The following is a 15,973-nucleotide window of genomic DNA, read 5'->3' as shown; positions in this document are numbered from 1 at the left end:
TTACTATTAAAGTAATTGGAAGGAGAAAGATGGCAGTCCTATAGAAACTGAGATAGCATCTGTGGGATTTGTGCATTTCTTGATACATTTAAGACAGTTTTTTATGGGCGTATATCATGGTCCCTGGATTTCATAAGGAAAATTGTCACAATTATATTTTGTATATAACCTGCAGCACAATTTATGTTTAAAAAATTAGGCTTTTCTTATTCTTTGGTCTAAACAGTGGCGGCTTGTGGTTCGGAATGTTGGTGGTTACAGCAAATAAAAAAAATTAATTTTTATATATTTATAATGTAATTATATATATTCATAATTTTATATGTATTTATATTCAGGCTGAGCCGATGTATTTGTATTGGAAAGTATTGGTTGTATTTTATTCACTGGTACCGGCCCTTTTCGCAGAATCCGCAAAATGCCACGTGATACTTTCGAGGTGGTATAATTAATAATTATCATGCAAAATTTGAAGTTTTCTTTTGTTTGGCAACAATATTGTGCAGAATTATGTTTCTTTGTGTTACATAAGAAGTACTTCAATGTTCAGATTCAACTGTTGAATATTTTGAGGGAAACCTCTGATAAATCGATGCTTCTAATTGGGCTCACCCAATAATATTAATCAGTATTTTGAACAATTTTTAATTGTTAAAATTTTCAAGCATTGGTATCAGTTGGAACATGACTTAACAACCGTACAATAAATATCCGAACTATATCAATAGACAATTAGTCCCAGTGCTCACGTTACATAACTAGCACTCCACTTGTATACGGTAAGTTATATTTTAAAGTGAATTTTGATTGGTGATAAGGTTAGTAAATTAGGTTAAAATTCTCCCCAAAAGAAAATATTTATCTTTGCCTAACGTCGATATTTTGTCTGTTGCTCGGACACTTAAGACCTTGCCTACTGCCCACATGCTGTAAAAAATAACCATGATCCCAGCGTTTCCTGCTGGTCAGTCATGAAGTAGTCTTCCTGTCTACGCCTGGTGGGTGACCTTGGTTTGATGCACAGTCTCTGCAATGAGGAGTCTGCTTAGGTGTGAGGATGGGAACAACAGCCTTGAACCTCGCTTCCAATACTCCTTGCTGTAGAGATCAGGCCATGAGGCCGTTGCTTCGGCGCTGCAACATCGACCTGTATACTGTGAAATCTCGCAGATTGCTTCCATCTTTTTAACGGATCATAATGGAATTAGGTCTTTTGAAGCAATCAAGGGTAAAATTATTTGTTTACGTTCAATTTATTTAATAGGAAAGCAATGGAAAAAATACTAACCAAAAGCATGAAATTTTATGGTAAAATATCCGGTCGTTGTGCAACACTGCAACAATATCAGAAACCGCCCCTGGGCCTGAAGCTGTTATGCGAACAAAGATGGACAATCGCTGTGCATAATTTTCCATTAAATCTCACGTGACAAATAGCATTTGTTTGATTCCCATGTTACATGGGTGCGAACCACAGATTCATAGTGCAGACGGTATGCTGCCAGAGTTCAATATCTGTCTATAATACATTTATCTCTGTGAAATCCAGCATTGCTTCCTTTGAATTGACGGTTAAGGTGATGGATTCACGTTCGTAGTGTTTGCAGGTTGAATCCCCTCACTAGGCCATCCAGACCATTGTGGTATGTCTGTAGTTGTACCATGTGCAATTTATGATTGTGTTGGTAATTTGAATCAAAATGCAGTTAATCTGAATCTTAAATGAAGTATTAAAAATATGGTAAAATTTCGTTGATAGTTTTGAACGGACAAAGATTAGATTTTTTTCTTCCTACTTGTCCATCCAATCTCTCTTCAATATTGCTCAAAAGAAAACAGCACCAGGAGAAGTTGAGAAAGCTGAATTGGAGAAGCAGTTAGCAATAGCTTCCAGAAATCCAGGTTGTCAGTTCCTGATATGGGTGAAATCGGTGTTGCAAGAGGAACCTGTCCAGGATTTGCCTGGGTATTCCACAACTGAAACTTATTAATTTGAAAATTCTGAATAGAGAATAATCCATTTGACATCAGGATATCAAAAAAATAAATGAAACTAACAAATACTGTCCAGTGGCATCTCGTGAAATGGAAATAACATTTTCAAGATACAAAGACTTACTTTCTGACAATTGCAAGAGTCTGTTACATGAAAACAACTATAAATAATGTCTAGTGTATTGAAACAATAAAATAAAATAAATCAAGATACGTATATTATTATAATTGCAACATTGCAGTTTTTAGAGCGAGCCTCTAGACAAAGGAATGTTTGTAATATAATATTTTTTATTACAAGAGTCTAAAAATATTTGTAAATTAGTATTTTTTGGTAATCCTAAATAGCACAATTTATCAACTTTCATTTCTATAATTGCATTCAGTGAGTTACTGATACATTTACTTTGCATGTAAAGCTTACAGAACCTTAAAATAGGTTGTTTTGAAAATTTTTAGTGTATATTTTGGCTTTTTTAGTGCATATAAATCTGCCCCCTAGTGATAACAGGGACTTCATTTTTAACAATTAAGTTTCAGATCACACTGACAAGTTCAATACCTGTTACAAAGGCAGCAAGTAGCCTACAAGAGTGTCTCCAATAGCAGGAAAAGATAGCATTTGTTTCTTAGGTAACTGTGGTGTCTGTGTGAAGCTGTTCACATCACCTCCAGTAGGGGTAGCTTGATATTTTACTAGGGCTGAGCCGATCTATCGGCAGATACCAGTGGTATCAGTATTGGAAAGTATTGGTTGGAATTCATCTACAGATACTTTTCAGTCGTATTGCTGTTTCACGAGGTCTGCAAAAATGCCGCATGACACTTTCACGGAGTCTATCATGGAAATTATGCAAAATTCAAACTTTTATTTTGCACAAATTTTGTATGAAAAACTATATTTTGTGATTACATACTAACTATTTTAATATTCTGATGTAATTCTTGAATATTATAAAGCAAAATTTCTTGGTAATTGATGCATATAAATGTAGAAGAATATTTACACACAAATATTGATCAATATTTTGAACAAATTTTAATCATTGCAATTTTCAAGTATCTGTATCAGTATCTGCATTGGTATTGGCTCAGCCCTATATTTTACGTAAATATATTTTATTCCTTTCCTGTAGAAAGTGAAATTTTGACATTTCCCTGCTAAAAAGCACAGTCCAAAGTAAGAAACTTGACATAAAAACAGCCTGGCTCTCTTTTGACTCCAAACTGGCTTCAAATTGTACACTTCTGTTCAGAGAAACTGGCACACACATTTGAGTTATAGATCAGCTTTGGAGCTGATAGTGTGGCAGTACGGCAGAAGTAAAGGTTCAGGAAAACTGCACTCTGCAGTGTTGCTGATCACTAAAGTTTTTCACTGGATGCAGGGAATTTTCTGACTTGCTGAGTGAAAAGGAACGGTTGCAGGAAAGCCTCGCATTTTAATTGTTAATACAATACAGTGTCTAATTTGAAAAGAGAATGGCAGGAAAATATGTTCGAGATACTCAGTATCCCATAACTAATCTGGAAAAAAACAAACTACCTCAATCCCTTTGCTTGGGGAAAAGCTCATTAATTTGAAAGCAGAGGAGTGGTTGGTGGTTCCATTATCCCTTTCCCTAACTTAACGTAACACCGTTGACATGCACGAAGAGGACCCGGGTTTGAATTCAGACCTGAGCGTGGGTGTTCTTTGCGAGTGTCCCTTCATCAATTTTCCCATATCATCATTTATCATCTTCGTCGTGATTAACTAAAAGTGGAAGAAAAGCGAAGCTAACAAAAAAATAAATCAAATTGACATTCAAGATGCAGACGGGTGAAAATAAACATTCCAAGGAAATAAGAATATCTATCACGGCCCGAATGACGTGACTTCAGGATCACTTTTGTTACTTTCTCTTACGTATGCAAACTACTCTTCTAGCTTGTAATTTGAATATGAAAGTAGGATAATAAAGCTCCCAAAATCAATACAGATTGGATGAATGTCTTCATGTTTTCCTGAAAAATCACTCTTCTTTGGCAAATAGTTAGTTTAAAAATATAATTATGTATGTACCATTGACTTATATAAAGATTCGTCGCCACATATCAGAATCTGCTATGTTGACAGAAGCTAGAGCACTGATTATTAGGGGTTGGAAACGCTAACCTTGCACAAAAGTATGTCTTCGATCCTCTTCATTAATAGACACACACATTAACTTATAGTCTGAGTAATGTGTGCACAGCATAGACACACTATACCATGAAGCACATTGCTTTCAAATTAATGTAATTAGAGAGAAGGAACATTGAAAGTTTGGAACTGGTCAGGTAAAAGTGCAATTTTCAGGAGAAATCACTCTATTAGCATGCTTTTTCGCACAGAGGCTTGAGTCCATGTCTGAAAAATGCCAGCTTCATAAGCTGAAATCCTAGGTTCAAATCCCCATGTGGTCAAAGCTTTTTTGCTTTTTCTGCCAAACTGGTGCCACGAAAAGTATTTCACAGAGTCACAGCTTTACTTTATTGTTCGTGTGGCAAGGAGAAAATAATTATTGAAAAGGACAATGTGCGTGGCATAATTTTGACTTTGGAACATATTTTTCTTTATTGTGTTGTTACTGAAACTCCATGCATATAACAACCACTTCTGATGTTTTTTTCTGGTAACAAATCCCACTGGAAGATCAAACGTTGTTCCTCTGTGAAAAGAAAAATCACAGAATTTATGTTCAAAACTTTGCGTTACATCGGTAAGTGAATATTAATGTTTTCCGCCATTCATTTGTCACTTCCCTCGTTTGACCTCCACAGCACTAGACAAAGATAAGGAATCACGTGTTTCCGTCGCACCTGGCTCCTCACCAGGAAGCAAGATCGAGGTTCCTTGCAGAAACCTTCGGACGTCTTGTATTACTCTTTAAATTAGAAGTCTGAAACTTCATGACCTGAGTTTGAACCCTGGTGGGACCAATATGTTTTTAATTTTTTTTTTTTTCAAGGTGAAAAGTTACATGTGACATGTTTCAAAATTAGACTAAATTATTTTGGTTCAATTTGGCATTTACGAATATGATTAATGCATAACATAATTTGAAAGCTGCCAACTTTCAATTCAATAGCAAACATCGAGATGTCAAAAAGTAGTGCCAAAGAAAAACCTACATTTTTCGTTTTATGGGGAAAATACGCAAAAAAGAACAAAATTATGACTTTGAAAATTAAATCTTTTTTAAAAAAAATAGTCGCATGCTTTTGGCAAACCTTTTTTTTTTTTTGCCTGCATAATGTGTGTCAAATCTGTCGACATGTTACACTTCACTGTTGGAGTGTTTAAGGCACTTGATCTTAAAGTTAGAACCTTCAATACAGATCTAGGCTGATATTTTTTATAGTTGTTCCATCATGAGCTTGACTTTTTATTTAAGCCTGCTCATGCAAAGACACTACTCGAGGCTAGGCCTACAGTTTGAGGTGCATACACAGCATACCTTCACTGGGTATCGAAACCTGGACCAACTGATTGCAAGGTGACGATTTTACCACTATGCCATTGAGGAGGCCTTTGCTTCTATAATGTTTGTAGGCACGATTAAGCTAGGGAAGTAAAGGTAAAGGTAAAGTGCTCCCCTGTGCTTAGCACCACGCCATGAAGGCGTATAGGGGGTGTGGGGGTAACGCCCCACACTTTCTTGATCCGGTCGTGAGTGGGGGTGATGTGATCAGCATCACGCCCCTGACCGCCTTTACCCCCCAGGGTTTCCCCCAGGTACCCATGTTATTCGACGCTGGGTGGGCGCCGGGGCCGCTTCCATCGTTAGAAAAGTTCCCGGATTTGAACCGGCCGGGGATCGAACCCGGGACCTTGAGCATGGTAGTCAGACGCGTTACCGACTGAGCCACCGCGGCCAACCTGGAAGTATAAAGCTAGCTAGGGAAGTATAAAATTTATTCTCTAAATAAATTCATGACACACAAAAAACATAGTTCAATAATGAAAAAAGTGAAATAGCCCATGTTGCTGCATAGAAAGGAGGCAAGATGGTATGCAAATGTATATCATGTTTTTAATGGTCTGAATTAAATGCTCACCAAATATGGCAAACTTGACAAGTTCAGATAGGCACCAAACTCAAAATAGAAGTCCCATTTTGAAATTAGCGACAGCTAAATTGAGAGTGCATCATGGAAAAAAATATTATTTAAGCATTTCCATCATTGTGTAAAAATTTTAGTTTCCTGATTGAGTAGTCCCAAGTCTCTTTCCCTTTTACTATTTAAAAAGGAGTTAAATAAAGTTTATCCAATGTGTTTGTCTCTGTGCTAGACAACAGCACACACCAGTTTTTTTTAAAAGTATACACATTTGAGATGAGATCCAACTTTGTAGCAATAAATGCATAATTTTAAACATGGATAGGTTGGTGTAATTCCCTCAATCGAGGTGAAACCTCCAATTACAGTCTTGTGCATGTGTACAAAATTTTCTATTGTGAGCATTTAGCTACTATATATGTGGTAAATTCTGGTACATCTCATGAATAAAAATAAACAAAATCTCTGAGAATATAAACCAAGTAACACTGTAAAACTCATAATTCTATCATCTTTAAAATTTAATTATTGATTTCTCAAACAAGAAGACATTTTAACCAGTTCAAGCAAATTCAAAATGACTATAATTTCGGTCGACTTAAAATAAATTTAGAATATTTATAGTAATAAAACCTTCAACCAGACATACAAAAATGTCTTGATTTTACAATTTTTACCAACATTTTTCTCCTCCCACCCAGAAATTACTGATATAAAATCGAGCATGCAACCAGTCTGTCAGTGTTTGCGTGTGTGTGTGTGTGTGTGTGTGTGTGTGTGTGGAGGGGAGGGGGGGGGAAGGTGAAATGAGGGAAGTGGCAAATGAATTACGGAAAAACTTAATATTCACTTATCGATGTAACCCAAAGTTTCAAACTTTAATTCTGTGATTTTTCTTTTTCACAGAATAACATTTGATCTTCTGGTGACATAACGCAATAAAGAGAGATATGTTCCAAAGTCAAAATTATGCCACACGCATAGTCCTTTCAATAATTATTTTCTCCTTACCCCACAAACAACAAAGTATATAAATACTTTTTGTGGTACCAGTTTGGCAGGAAAAGGAAAAAAAAAAAGCTTTGACCACATGGGGAATCGAACCTAGGATTTCAGCTTATGAAGGTGGCATTAGTGGACCCAAGCCAGGGTGGGAAAAAGCATGCTAATAGGGTGATTTCTCCTGTAAATTTCACTTTTACCTGACCGGTTCCAAACTTTCAATGTCCCTTCTCTCTAATTACATTAATTTGAAAGCAATGCGCTTCATGATATAGTGTGTGTGAGCTGTGCACACATTGTTCTCACACTATAAGTTAATGTTGTGTGTGTATATTAATGAAGAGGATTGAAGACATACTTTTGTGCAAGGTTAGTGTTTCCAACCCCTAATAATCTTCATGCTCTAGCTTCTGTCAACATAGCAGATTCTGATATGTGGTGACGAATCTTGTAAGTCAATGGCAGATACATACTTATATTTTTAAACGAACCATTTGCCAAAGAGTGATTTTTCAGGAAAATATGAAGACATTGATCCAGCCTGTAGTGATTTTGGGAGCTTTATTATGCTACTTTTGTGTTCAAATTACAAGCTGGATAAGCAGTTTGTATACTTAACAGAAAGTAGTGAAAGTGATCCTGAAGTCACGTTATTCGGGCAGTGATAGATATTCTTATTGCCTTGGATTGTTTATATTCTCCTGTCTGCATCTTGAATGTTAATTTGATTTATTTTTTGTTAGCTTCGTTTTTCTTCCACTTTTAGTTAATCACGACGAAGAAGATAAATGATGATATGGAAAAATTGATGAAGGGACACTCACAAAGAACACCCACGCTCAGGTCTGAATTCGAACCCGGGTCCTCTTGTGCATGTCAACGTTGCTGTTACGTTAAGCTAGGGAAAGGGATAATGGAACCACCATCCATTCACCCTCTGCTTTCAAATTAATATGAGCTTTTCCCCAAGCAAAGGGATTGAGGTAGTTTTTGTTTTTTTCCAGATTAGTTATGGGATACTGAGTATCTCGAACATATTTTCCTGCCATTCTCTTTTCAAATTAGACACTGTATTGTATTAACAATTAAAATGCAATGCTTTCCTGTAACCATTTCTTTTCACTCAGCAAGTCAGAAAATTCCCTGCATCCGGTGAAAAACTTTAGTGTTCAGCAACACTGCAGAGTGCTGTTTTCCCAAACCTTTACTTCGGCTGTACTGCCACACTCGATCGGCTCCGAAGCTGAACTTTAACTCAAACGAGTGTCAGTTTCTCTGAAGAGAAGTGTACCTACAATTGTGGAGCCATGCTGAAAATTTGTTGGGAAACTGTTAAAAATACAATTAGTAGAAAGTGAGACTTTTGATATAATACTGAAAAGTGAAAGCAACAAGGTTACTGTTCACATATTAGTGTCTATAACAAACTAATTTCCTCTTTAGCAACCCCTCAAAGCTGCACTGATTAATCATGATATGGGTAACTATAAATTATAAGAGTGGCATAGTAGTTAAGCTGCCATCCTGTAATCAAGGAGTCCTGGATTCAATCCTCAGTGCATGCACATTGCACTGTAGCTTTGGAGCCCACTTTAACCTGAAGATACAGTTCAGCCTAGAATAAATAGGGTAAAATGCTTTTCTTAAAAAAACATCTTGAAAATCAAACAGTAAAATGGAGTCACATTATGGAGCTAAAGAAGTTTCAAATTGATACCTTCTCCACATTGCTAGGTATAATTTGTAACTAGCGTTCATAACTTCAGACAAAATTTTTATTGAAAATGCTGCAGAATTTTAAATGTTCCAACAGAAGCAAGCATGGTTTTTACATTAGAAATTTCTTTTCTCTAAAACATTAGCAGCAAGTGGAAACAAGAATGGAAACATATCACGCAATATACAGGTAGCATTTTGAACCCTCACATCCCGGCATTGCCTTTGTGGAGGCCCGACAAAGTTCAAATTTTGTAAAAAAAAAAATAAAGAAAAATGTTTTTTTAAACTACAGGCTTATAGCCTAATATTACTGAACAAAATGAGCAGAAATTTGTACTCTTTGCAACACCTTATTTGTCTGCCCTGAAAAAGTGCTGATATTGTAAATTTGGAAACATAGCACTTCAGAGCCAACTTTGCAACAGTTCCTTCTTTTAAAATGAAAACTGCTTTGTGATTTTTTTTCATTCTTTTACGTTTCATGGTTAGAAACCCTAAACCAGTAATACAATACACAAACAAAAATTAAGAGTAGAAATACGAATGAAAAAATATTGATGATTCTTCATTCTAATTGAAAACTTGGGAAATATATGTGCAGTTTGACACAATGAACAGGTTCTCCTCCATCTGGATCACATTTGAATTCAGAGGCAAATTTCTCATGATTTTAGGTGAAATTTGAGCAAAGATACCTTGGACAATACTGGTCAATTCTGTCTGCAAAGTGTCTTTAACGAAAAATTGTTTGGAACTCTGGCACAAGGTTGTATCCACTGAGATCGGAGAGTTTTTCATTAGAAATCTCATTGAATAGTTTGTTAGACTATCTGTGTAATCCCCCCTGCCTCAAGAATGAAACATCCAAGGTTCAAATCCCACCCTCCCCTGTTCCTTTTTTTCTTGTTATTTACTGAGTAAGAAGTGTTGTTGTAATAATGTAATATAAGATTATATTAAATCATCATGAATGCTTCTGTTCAGCTTGCTCGATTTTTCTCTAGTGCAGTACTCATTACAAGTTCAATGATATTCCGTGATTCACAGGATTTTAGGCAAGACCTTTTTTAATTTGGCTGTCATAAGTTATGTTAACACACACTAATAATTTAAATGTCATAAATATGTTTTTAAACAGGATATAATCAAGGAGTTTGGGTTTCGATACCCGGTAGAGTAACATTGCACAGTGGTTCAGATTAAAGTTTCAAAATATAGGTCCAGTCCCAATTAGCCTATCTGTGCTTAAAGTGGAATTAAAACCATAACACAAATATATATACAAACAGGATGTTCTTTGTGCTCTTCACTGCTGACCAAAAATATCTTATTTTGCACGCAACTATCATTCATTTATTCTATATTCAACATTTGAAACTACCCACCTCAGAATTTACATCACATGTTTCTGCACATTCAACATTGCATCTTGCTGCTTATGATTCAAATATCTTCTGGAAATGCTGGACATAAATTGCAGAAATGTAGATAAACATTCTCATCCAAGGCTGTTTTTTTTTTTCTGAAAAGTTTCTGTAAAGAACAGTTTGAACCCATGACCTTCTATGCTGCAAGTGAACACAATTCCACTACACCATACTAGTCTTAGTTTGAGCACTCCGTTGAAGGAATGATTTATTTATATATATATATATATATATATATATATATATATATATATATATATATATATATAAATCAAATAAGGTAAAAGGAAACACTCACCGGACAGTAGGAAAATTCAAAATTTTCGCTAATTTATAGCATCATCGGTGAGAGAAGAAACAGAAGACTGAACCGGAAGTATATATATATACACACACACATTTGTGTAGTGGAAAGTCTTACGTGGGGAGTGCTTGTTAGAGCATTGAGGGTAGCTGGTGGCCATTGAATAAATTTTCCTTGCTGAGGGATAGTGCAGTCCCATATCTCCACTTTACATACAGAAAAATCAGTTTCATATTTCGAAAAAGACTGAAGACCAAGATTTCCATGGTTTGTAGTTTGCTATGCATTTATAAGATTTTCCATTGTTTTAATTTCACACACATTTTATATTTCAGAAGTTGAATATCCCTTTCCTCTCTCTCTGCAGTCTCTGAAAAGAGCATAAGTTCCTTGGCAACTGGGGTATGGTTCATTTGCCTCTTTTAGCTTTCCAGATCATTATTTCAACAAACAAGAAAAAACTTCATAACTAAACGATTGCTTGTTCAAAACATGGCATTCATACACAATTTACAAAATGTGAAAAATAAAAAAAAAAATAGAAATGCTAGTCATTCTTGCCTTTCAATGTTTCTAGATTTTTGCTGATTGTTTCCACTTAAAAATTGCCATTAGGAAACTATAGACTTGACATGTGTGCATTGGCTTCTTCAAACGGGCAGCTAATTTTAACGCGAGCTGCTTGGGGTAGAGGTAGTGTGTTTGTTCCTAAAGAGGGTGATCATAGGTTTGATCCTCCATCGAGGCAGGAATTTTTTTTCTGTATAGCATTGGGCATGAAGTTTATCCACCCTGCTTGGAAATTAACATTGGTTTCTGTATTTTACGACGTGAAAGGAAGGAGTAATAGCTGCAGCATTTCCAGAAGCTATTTTCATTATGGGAGGCAATCCTGTGCCAAATGGAATGGCCAGAATCAAGTTACGTAGAGCTAAGTCCGAGGGTGGTGGTTTTGAATATTGCGAATGTAGTGAAAAGTTTAAGACTTAATGATTTATGTTGAAATAAGACAAGTATTTTGGATACAAAGCAGTTGCGAATTACCCATCATTCTCAGGTTATGCATTTTTTGTTACTATATAAATAGTTATTAGTCATTTCTAATCATATCTGCCTCCATCACAAAAGTCATTTACTTACGTTAATTGGCAATTAGTATTAGATTTACTTGCATCAGAAGATTGAGTTGAGAGGATTAACAACAGTCATTACGAAGGAATGGACATAAAATAAAAAAAGCTTAGAAATTTGAACTCATTAAAATCTACCATTTGATGTAGTGCATTACTGCTTAATATAATTGTCGAAATAATCAATGTTAGGTGTGCAGTGAAGAGTATAAACAATACATATCTTAAATAACATTACATGCAGCATCCTGAATACATATATTTGATAAGTGAATTAGTCATAATAAAAAAGTTTTAACCTTAAATCCTGGCAATCTACTGAATAACCATTAAGCTTCTAAGGAAAAAATGTGTGGAAGAGAAATCCCTCGAATTAATTTTTACAATGTTCAAATATCAAAGGTCTGTGCTCTGTTTAAAAAAAAAAGTGAGGGTGGGGATTTGAACCCGTGACATTTCATGCTTGAAAAATCAGGACACCAGCATCTAACCAACTGATCTATAATAACTTACTGGCAATTAAAAACACCTTGCAGATTATGAAAACATTAACCTTTCTTTGTTCCAAGTACATTTTTTCCACTAGTCATGAAAAAGATGATTTTTTGAGAAATGTTCGTAATTATGTAGGATATTGTAAATAAAATGTCACATAAACTTCTCAGAAATTTGCCTCTTTCTGCTCAAACTTGATAGCAATTTTTCTCAGGTGGAGAAAAACCCTATTCAGTGTTTCAAACCTATCCGATTTCAGGTTGAGCATGCAGAATCGTAAAAATTCCTCAAGATTCTTATCCAATTTACTATTTCCGTTTGAGTGTGTGTGTATAATATTAGTGGTTTATAGTTTCTATGATCATGGAATGTTGAAAAACATTGGAGTTGGAAACATTTTGCATCAGCATTTTTCATCTAGTTGAATAACCAACTCGCAGTTGGCTACTCTCAGCTGGCGTTGAATTGCAATGTTGCTAAGTTTACGAATTCAGGACTTAGAATTCTTGTGGGGTGGTCAAATAAGAAGTTGCGAAGAGTAACTAGCATTTGTATTTGTAGTTCAGATGTATAATTTTTTTATTTAAAATTTCTCACTGAAAACATGTTCCACATCATGCCGTACACAGGAAAAATCGGCCTTGGTATTTAAGGATTAAACAAAATTTTAATAAATATGGTTTGCTCATTTTTTGGTAAAATTTAGCAATTTTTATGGTCTAACCTCACAATAATAAGTTTTTGTCAACTGTCAATGTATCACAGTAAACAAGAAGTTACATACCTCAATTTAACAACCTGTTGTTTTCCAGGGTTAACTATAATTGCATTCAAGATGTAGTGTTAAATATCACAAAGTTGTTAGTTACATTTCACCTACTTCAAACCTATCAATCTTGTAGGACCATCATTATGAGACAACTAATACAAATAAAAAAAGCAGCGAGGCTTTGAAAGTAATAGGTATGAAGTAAAAAAAAGCAATGATACTAGAAACTTTGTGATATACACCATGTTTCAAAATGATTTCAATTTATATTTTATTCATAAATGGTCAAAATAAGATGCAATTTCACTCATATGTAATGTAACTGTCAAAGTTTAAGTGCCAATGGTTATTGCAAAGTTAACTCACAAATGCTCTATGTGAGCACCCTTTGTTACTCTGCACACGTCAATACGGTAATTGTTAGCTGAACGCCCAATCCATGGATGTGATGTGACGTGACAATCTCTCATTAAGGAACTCCCTTACATTAGGGTGGAAGTGCATTGGGCTCCATCCAGCTGATGCATAAAGTCTGCACTGTCATTTTGTCAGCTGTGGCATAAGCCATGCAGTCGGCATGTTCCAGAGAGATACGGCAGTTACGGCAGCCATTTTACAACTGGTCAACCTGACACCTGGTATCAGAATATAGAACTACTGGGACCGTTCACAAAAAAATATTAAGGATGTGTTCAAATGTATTTCACGGCATATTAGATTGGTGATTATGTTGTATTGTTCATGAAACAGGTTTTTATCGTTCAAATCATTTTTAAACACCCTGTATATGCATTTCTGAAACTGTGCAATTGTAATTACAATCTTACAAATTTAATAGGCAATATATGATTAGAAAAAATAATTTAATGAAATCTCCTTTGACTTTAACCAAGTTTATTGGAGAAAATTTTCCACAATAAGAATACAAATTGGAGAACTTCATTTCATTTTAATGCATAAAAAATTTGGTAAGAACAAATCAATTCAGGATATTACTTTTGTTTTGTGCGTCAATGAAAATATTTCAACATGACCATCTAGCAAGAACAAAGGAAAATTTACAAACTGGAAAACTTCAATTTATTTAATTTTATGTGTAACACAATTCAGAACATTACTTTTGTTTTGTGCATCAATATTGAATGGAACCTGCTTTTCTTTAACTAAAAATAACCTCAACGAAATAATTTGAAAATGGAATCTGATGTGCTTAAAATCACCACTCTGAAGGTGGTGGCATAGAGTTCCCTTCAAATCAACGGGAATTTCAAAACTGACAAACAAACTAGATGAGGACAATGTTATTGCAACGTTGGAAGAGCAACGAGATGACAAACAGCTAATTATTGGTTTTAATACTTCTCTCTCTCTCTCTTAAAAACTTCCAGTGAAGAAGAAAACACTCCAATTAATTCATGTAATTTCATTTAAAATATGAAAACTAATAAAAATATTTCAACATGATGAACACAAGAAAATTAACAAACTGGAGAATTAATTCATTGCATAAAACATTTATGTAAGATGTCAAAATTTGTCTAAGTCAATATTCTGTATTGTCAATATTTAATGTAACCATACCTTATTTTTCAAATTAATTCAAAATTAATCCAACCAATGAATCAATTGGAATACATTTCATGTGACGCATTTAAATCGGAAAACAACTAAAAAACTTTAACATAACAAGTAGTAAGAACAAAAGACATTTGAAATGAACACAGCTGGGAGCATTTTATAAAATATTTCAATGATTGCATAAAAATCTAAATTTAGTTCTCTTGTATCTTCTCCACCTCCTGTAGATTCACACCATTGGGATCTGTCTTTACACTATCCAAAGGATGCACAGATTCATTGTCAGGTTCTAGTGTAGCACTTTCTGTGTTCTTGGAAGTTTTGGAACTTTCTTCGCCTAAATCCTCTGCTTCTACTCTATTGGCTTGTTCCTGTGGGCAGCCTGCATCTCGCAACTAAAATACAAACAAAGCAGCCCTCCATTACAAAATATTCATTTTCAGGCAGAGGTATTATGGCACAAATCTCAACAGGCTACTAAATTACTTCCTACTTTGTCTAGATTCCTGCAAAACAGCATGATAAATATCAGAACATTAAAGTTATTTTTTTCACACACGTTTTAATATTAATGTTGATTGGGTGTCTGTCAGACTGGGCCATTTTACTATAGTGTACACAGTCAGATTTTTGTAATCGAGGAGTCCCTGATTCACTTCCTAAAGGAGTTACTTTGCACGGTGATTTGGATCCCACTTTAAACCAAAGGTCCAGTCCTGATTAGCCTATCATAGCATACAGTGGACTTAAACTCGTCACTAGAGGCACATATTTTTGGCAAATAAAAAAGCACAATTTTGGTACAAAAACAGTCTATTTTGGGATCAAAAGTGGTAAATAAAATAAAATTTCGGTGTTATAGCGGTGAATTATCACATCAAAAGTGCTATATAAAATGACATTTTGGTTTTAAAATTGTGAATATAATCCTATTTGATTTAAAAACTGCACTTATTACACAAAATAAACTTATCCCTTCTAATAGCATATTTATGTAGTTACCAGAGTATTAAGTTTATTCCTGTGTAAAGGGGTCCATTTTTGCTTATCAAATATTTACAGCTGAATTAATCAATTTTCTGTGAATTGCATAACTCACAGGATACTTCACATTTCATAAAGTGTCGTGTTGGTATATAAATGGTAAATATCACGTTTAAGAGTATCTATCGCATTTTGCAGTTCATTTTGCATTATTTCGTGACAAAACAGGGTAAGAAAATGCACCTCGCATCTTTCATTAACATGAAAAATGAACATTACAGCATGTTATTTCATGTTTTCGTCAAAACAACATGATTGTCTGGATCACCACAATCAAAGAACACTATTAGAGGGAGTAAAGAAAGTAGATGAAGTTGATTGTTTATGTTAATGAAAAATAGAAATAACATGCATGGGTCATGAACTTTTGCCCAGGGTTCCATGCTATATGAGGTATAATGAAAAAAAAATATTATAGTTAAGT

General features: G+C 34.8%; 1 protein-coding gene across 1 annotated transcript in view; it reads right to left on the bottom strand.

The window, feature by feature from the left end:
* Positions 1–12,758: 12,758 nt before the first annotated feature.
* The window catches only part of LOC145984025 (uncharacterized), a 46,743-nt gene continuing 43,528 nt past the window's right edge, over positions 12,759–15,973 (bottom strand). The window contains exon 6 of the mRNA XM_083117342.1: positions 12,759–14,900. Within this exon, the coding sequence (XP_082973468.1) occupies positions 14,700–14,900 (201 nt within the window). The 3' untranslated portion in view covers positions 12,759–14,699. The remainder of the gene's footprint in view (positions 14,901–15,973) is intronic.

This window comes from Lepisma saccharinum, chromosome 2 (assembly GCF_977018435.1).
Source record: "Lepisma saccharinum chromosome 2, izLepSacc3.1, whole genome shotgun sequence".
Taxonomy (NCBI): domain Eukaryota; kingdom Metazoa; phylum Arthropoda; class Insecta; order Zygentoma; family Lepismatidae; genus Lepisma; species Lepisma saccharinum.
Note: the sequence above shows the minus strand (reverse complement) of the source record. Positions and strands in the feature narration are given on the sequence as shown.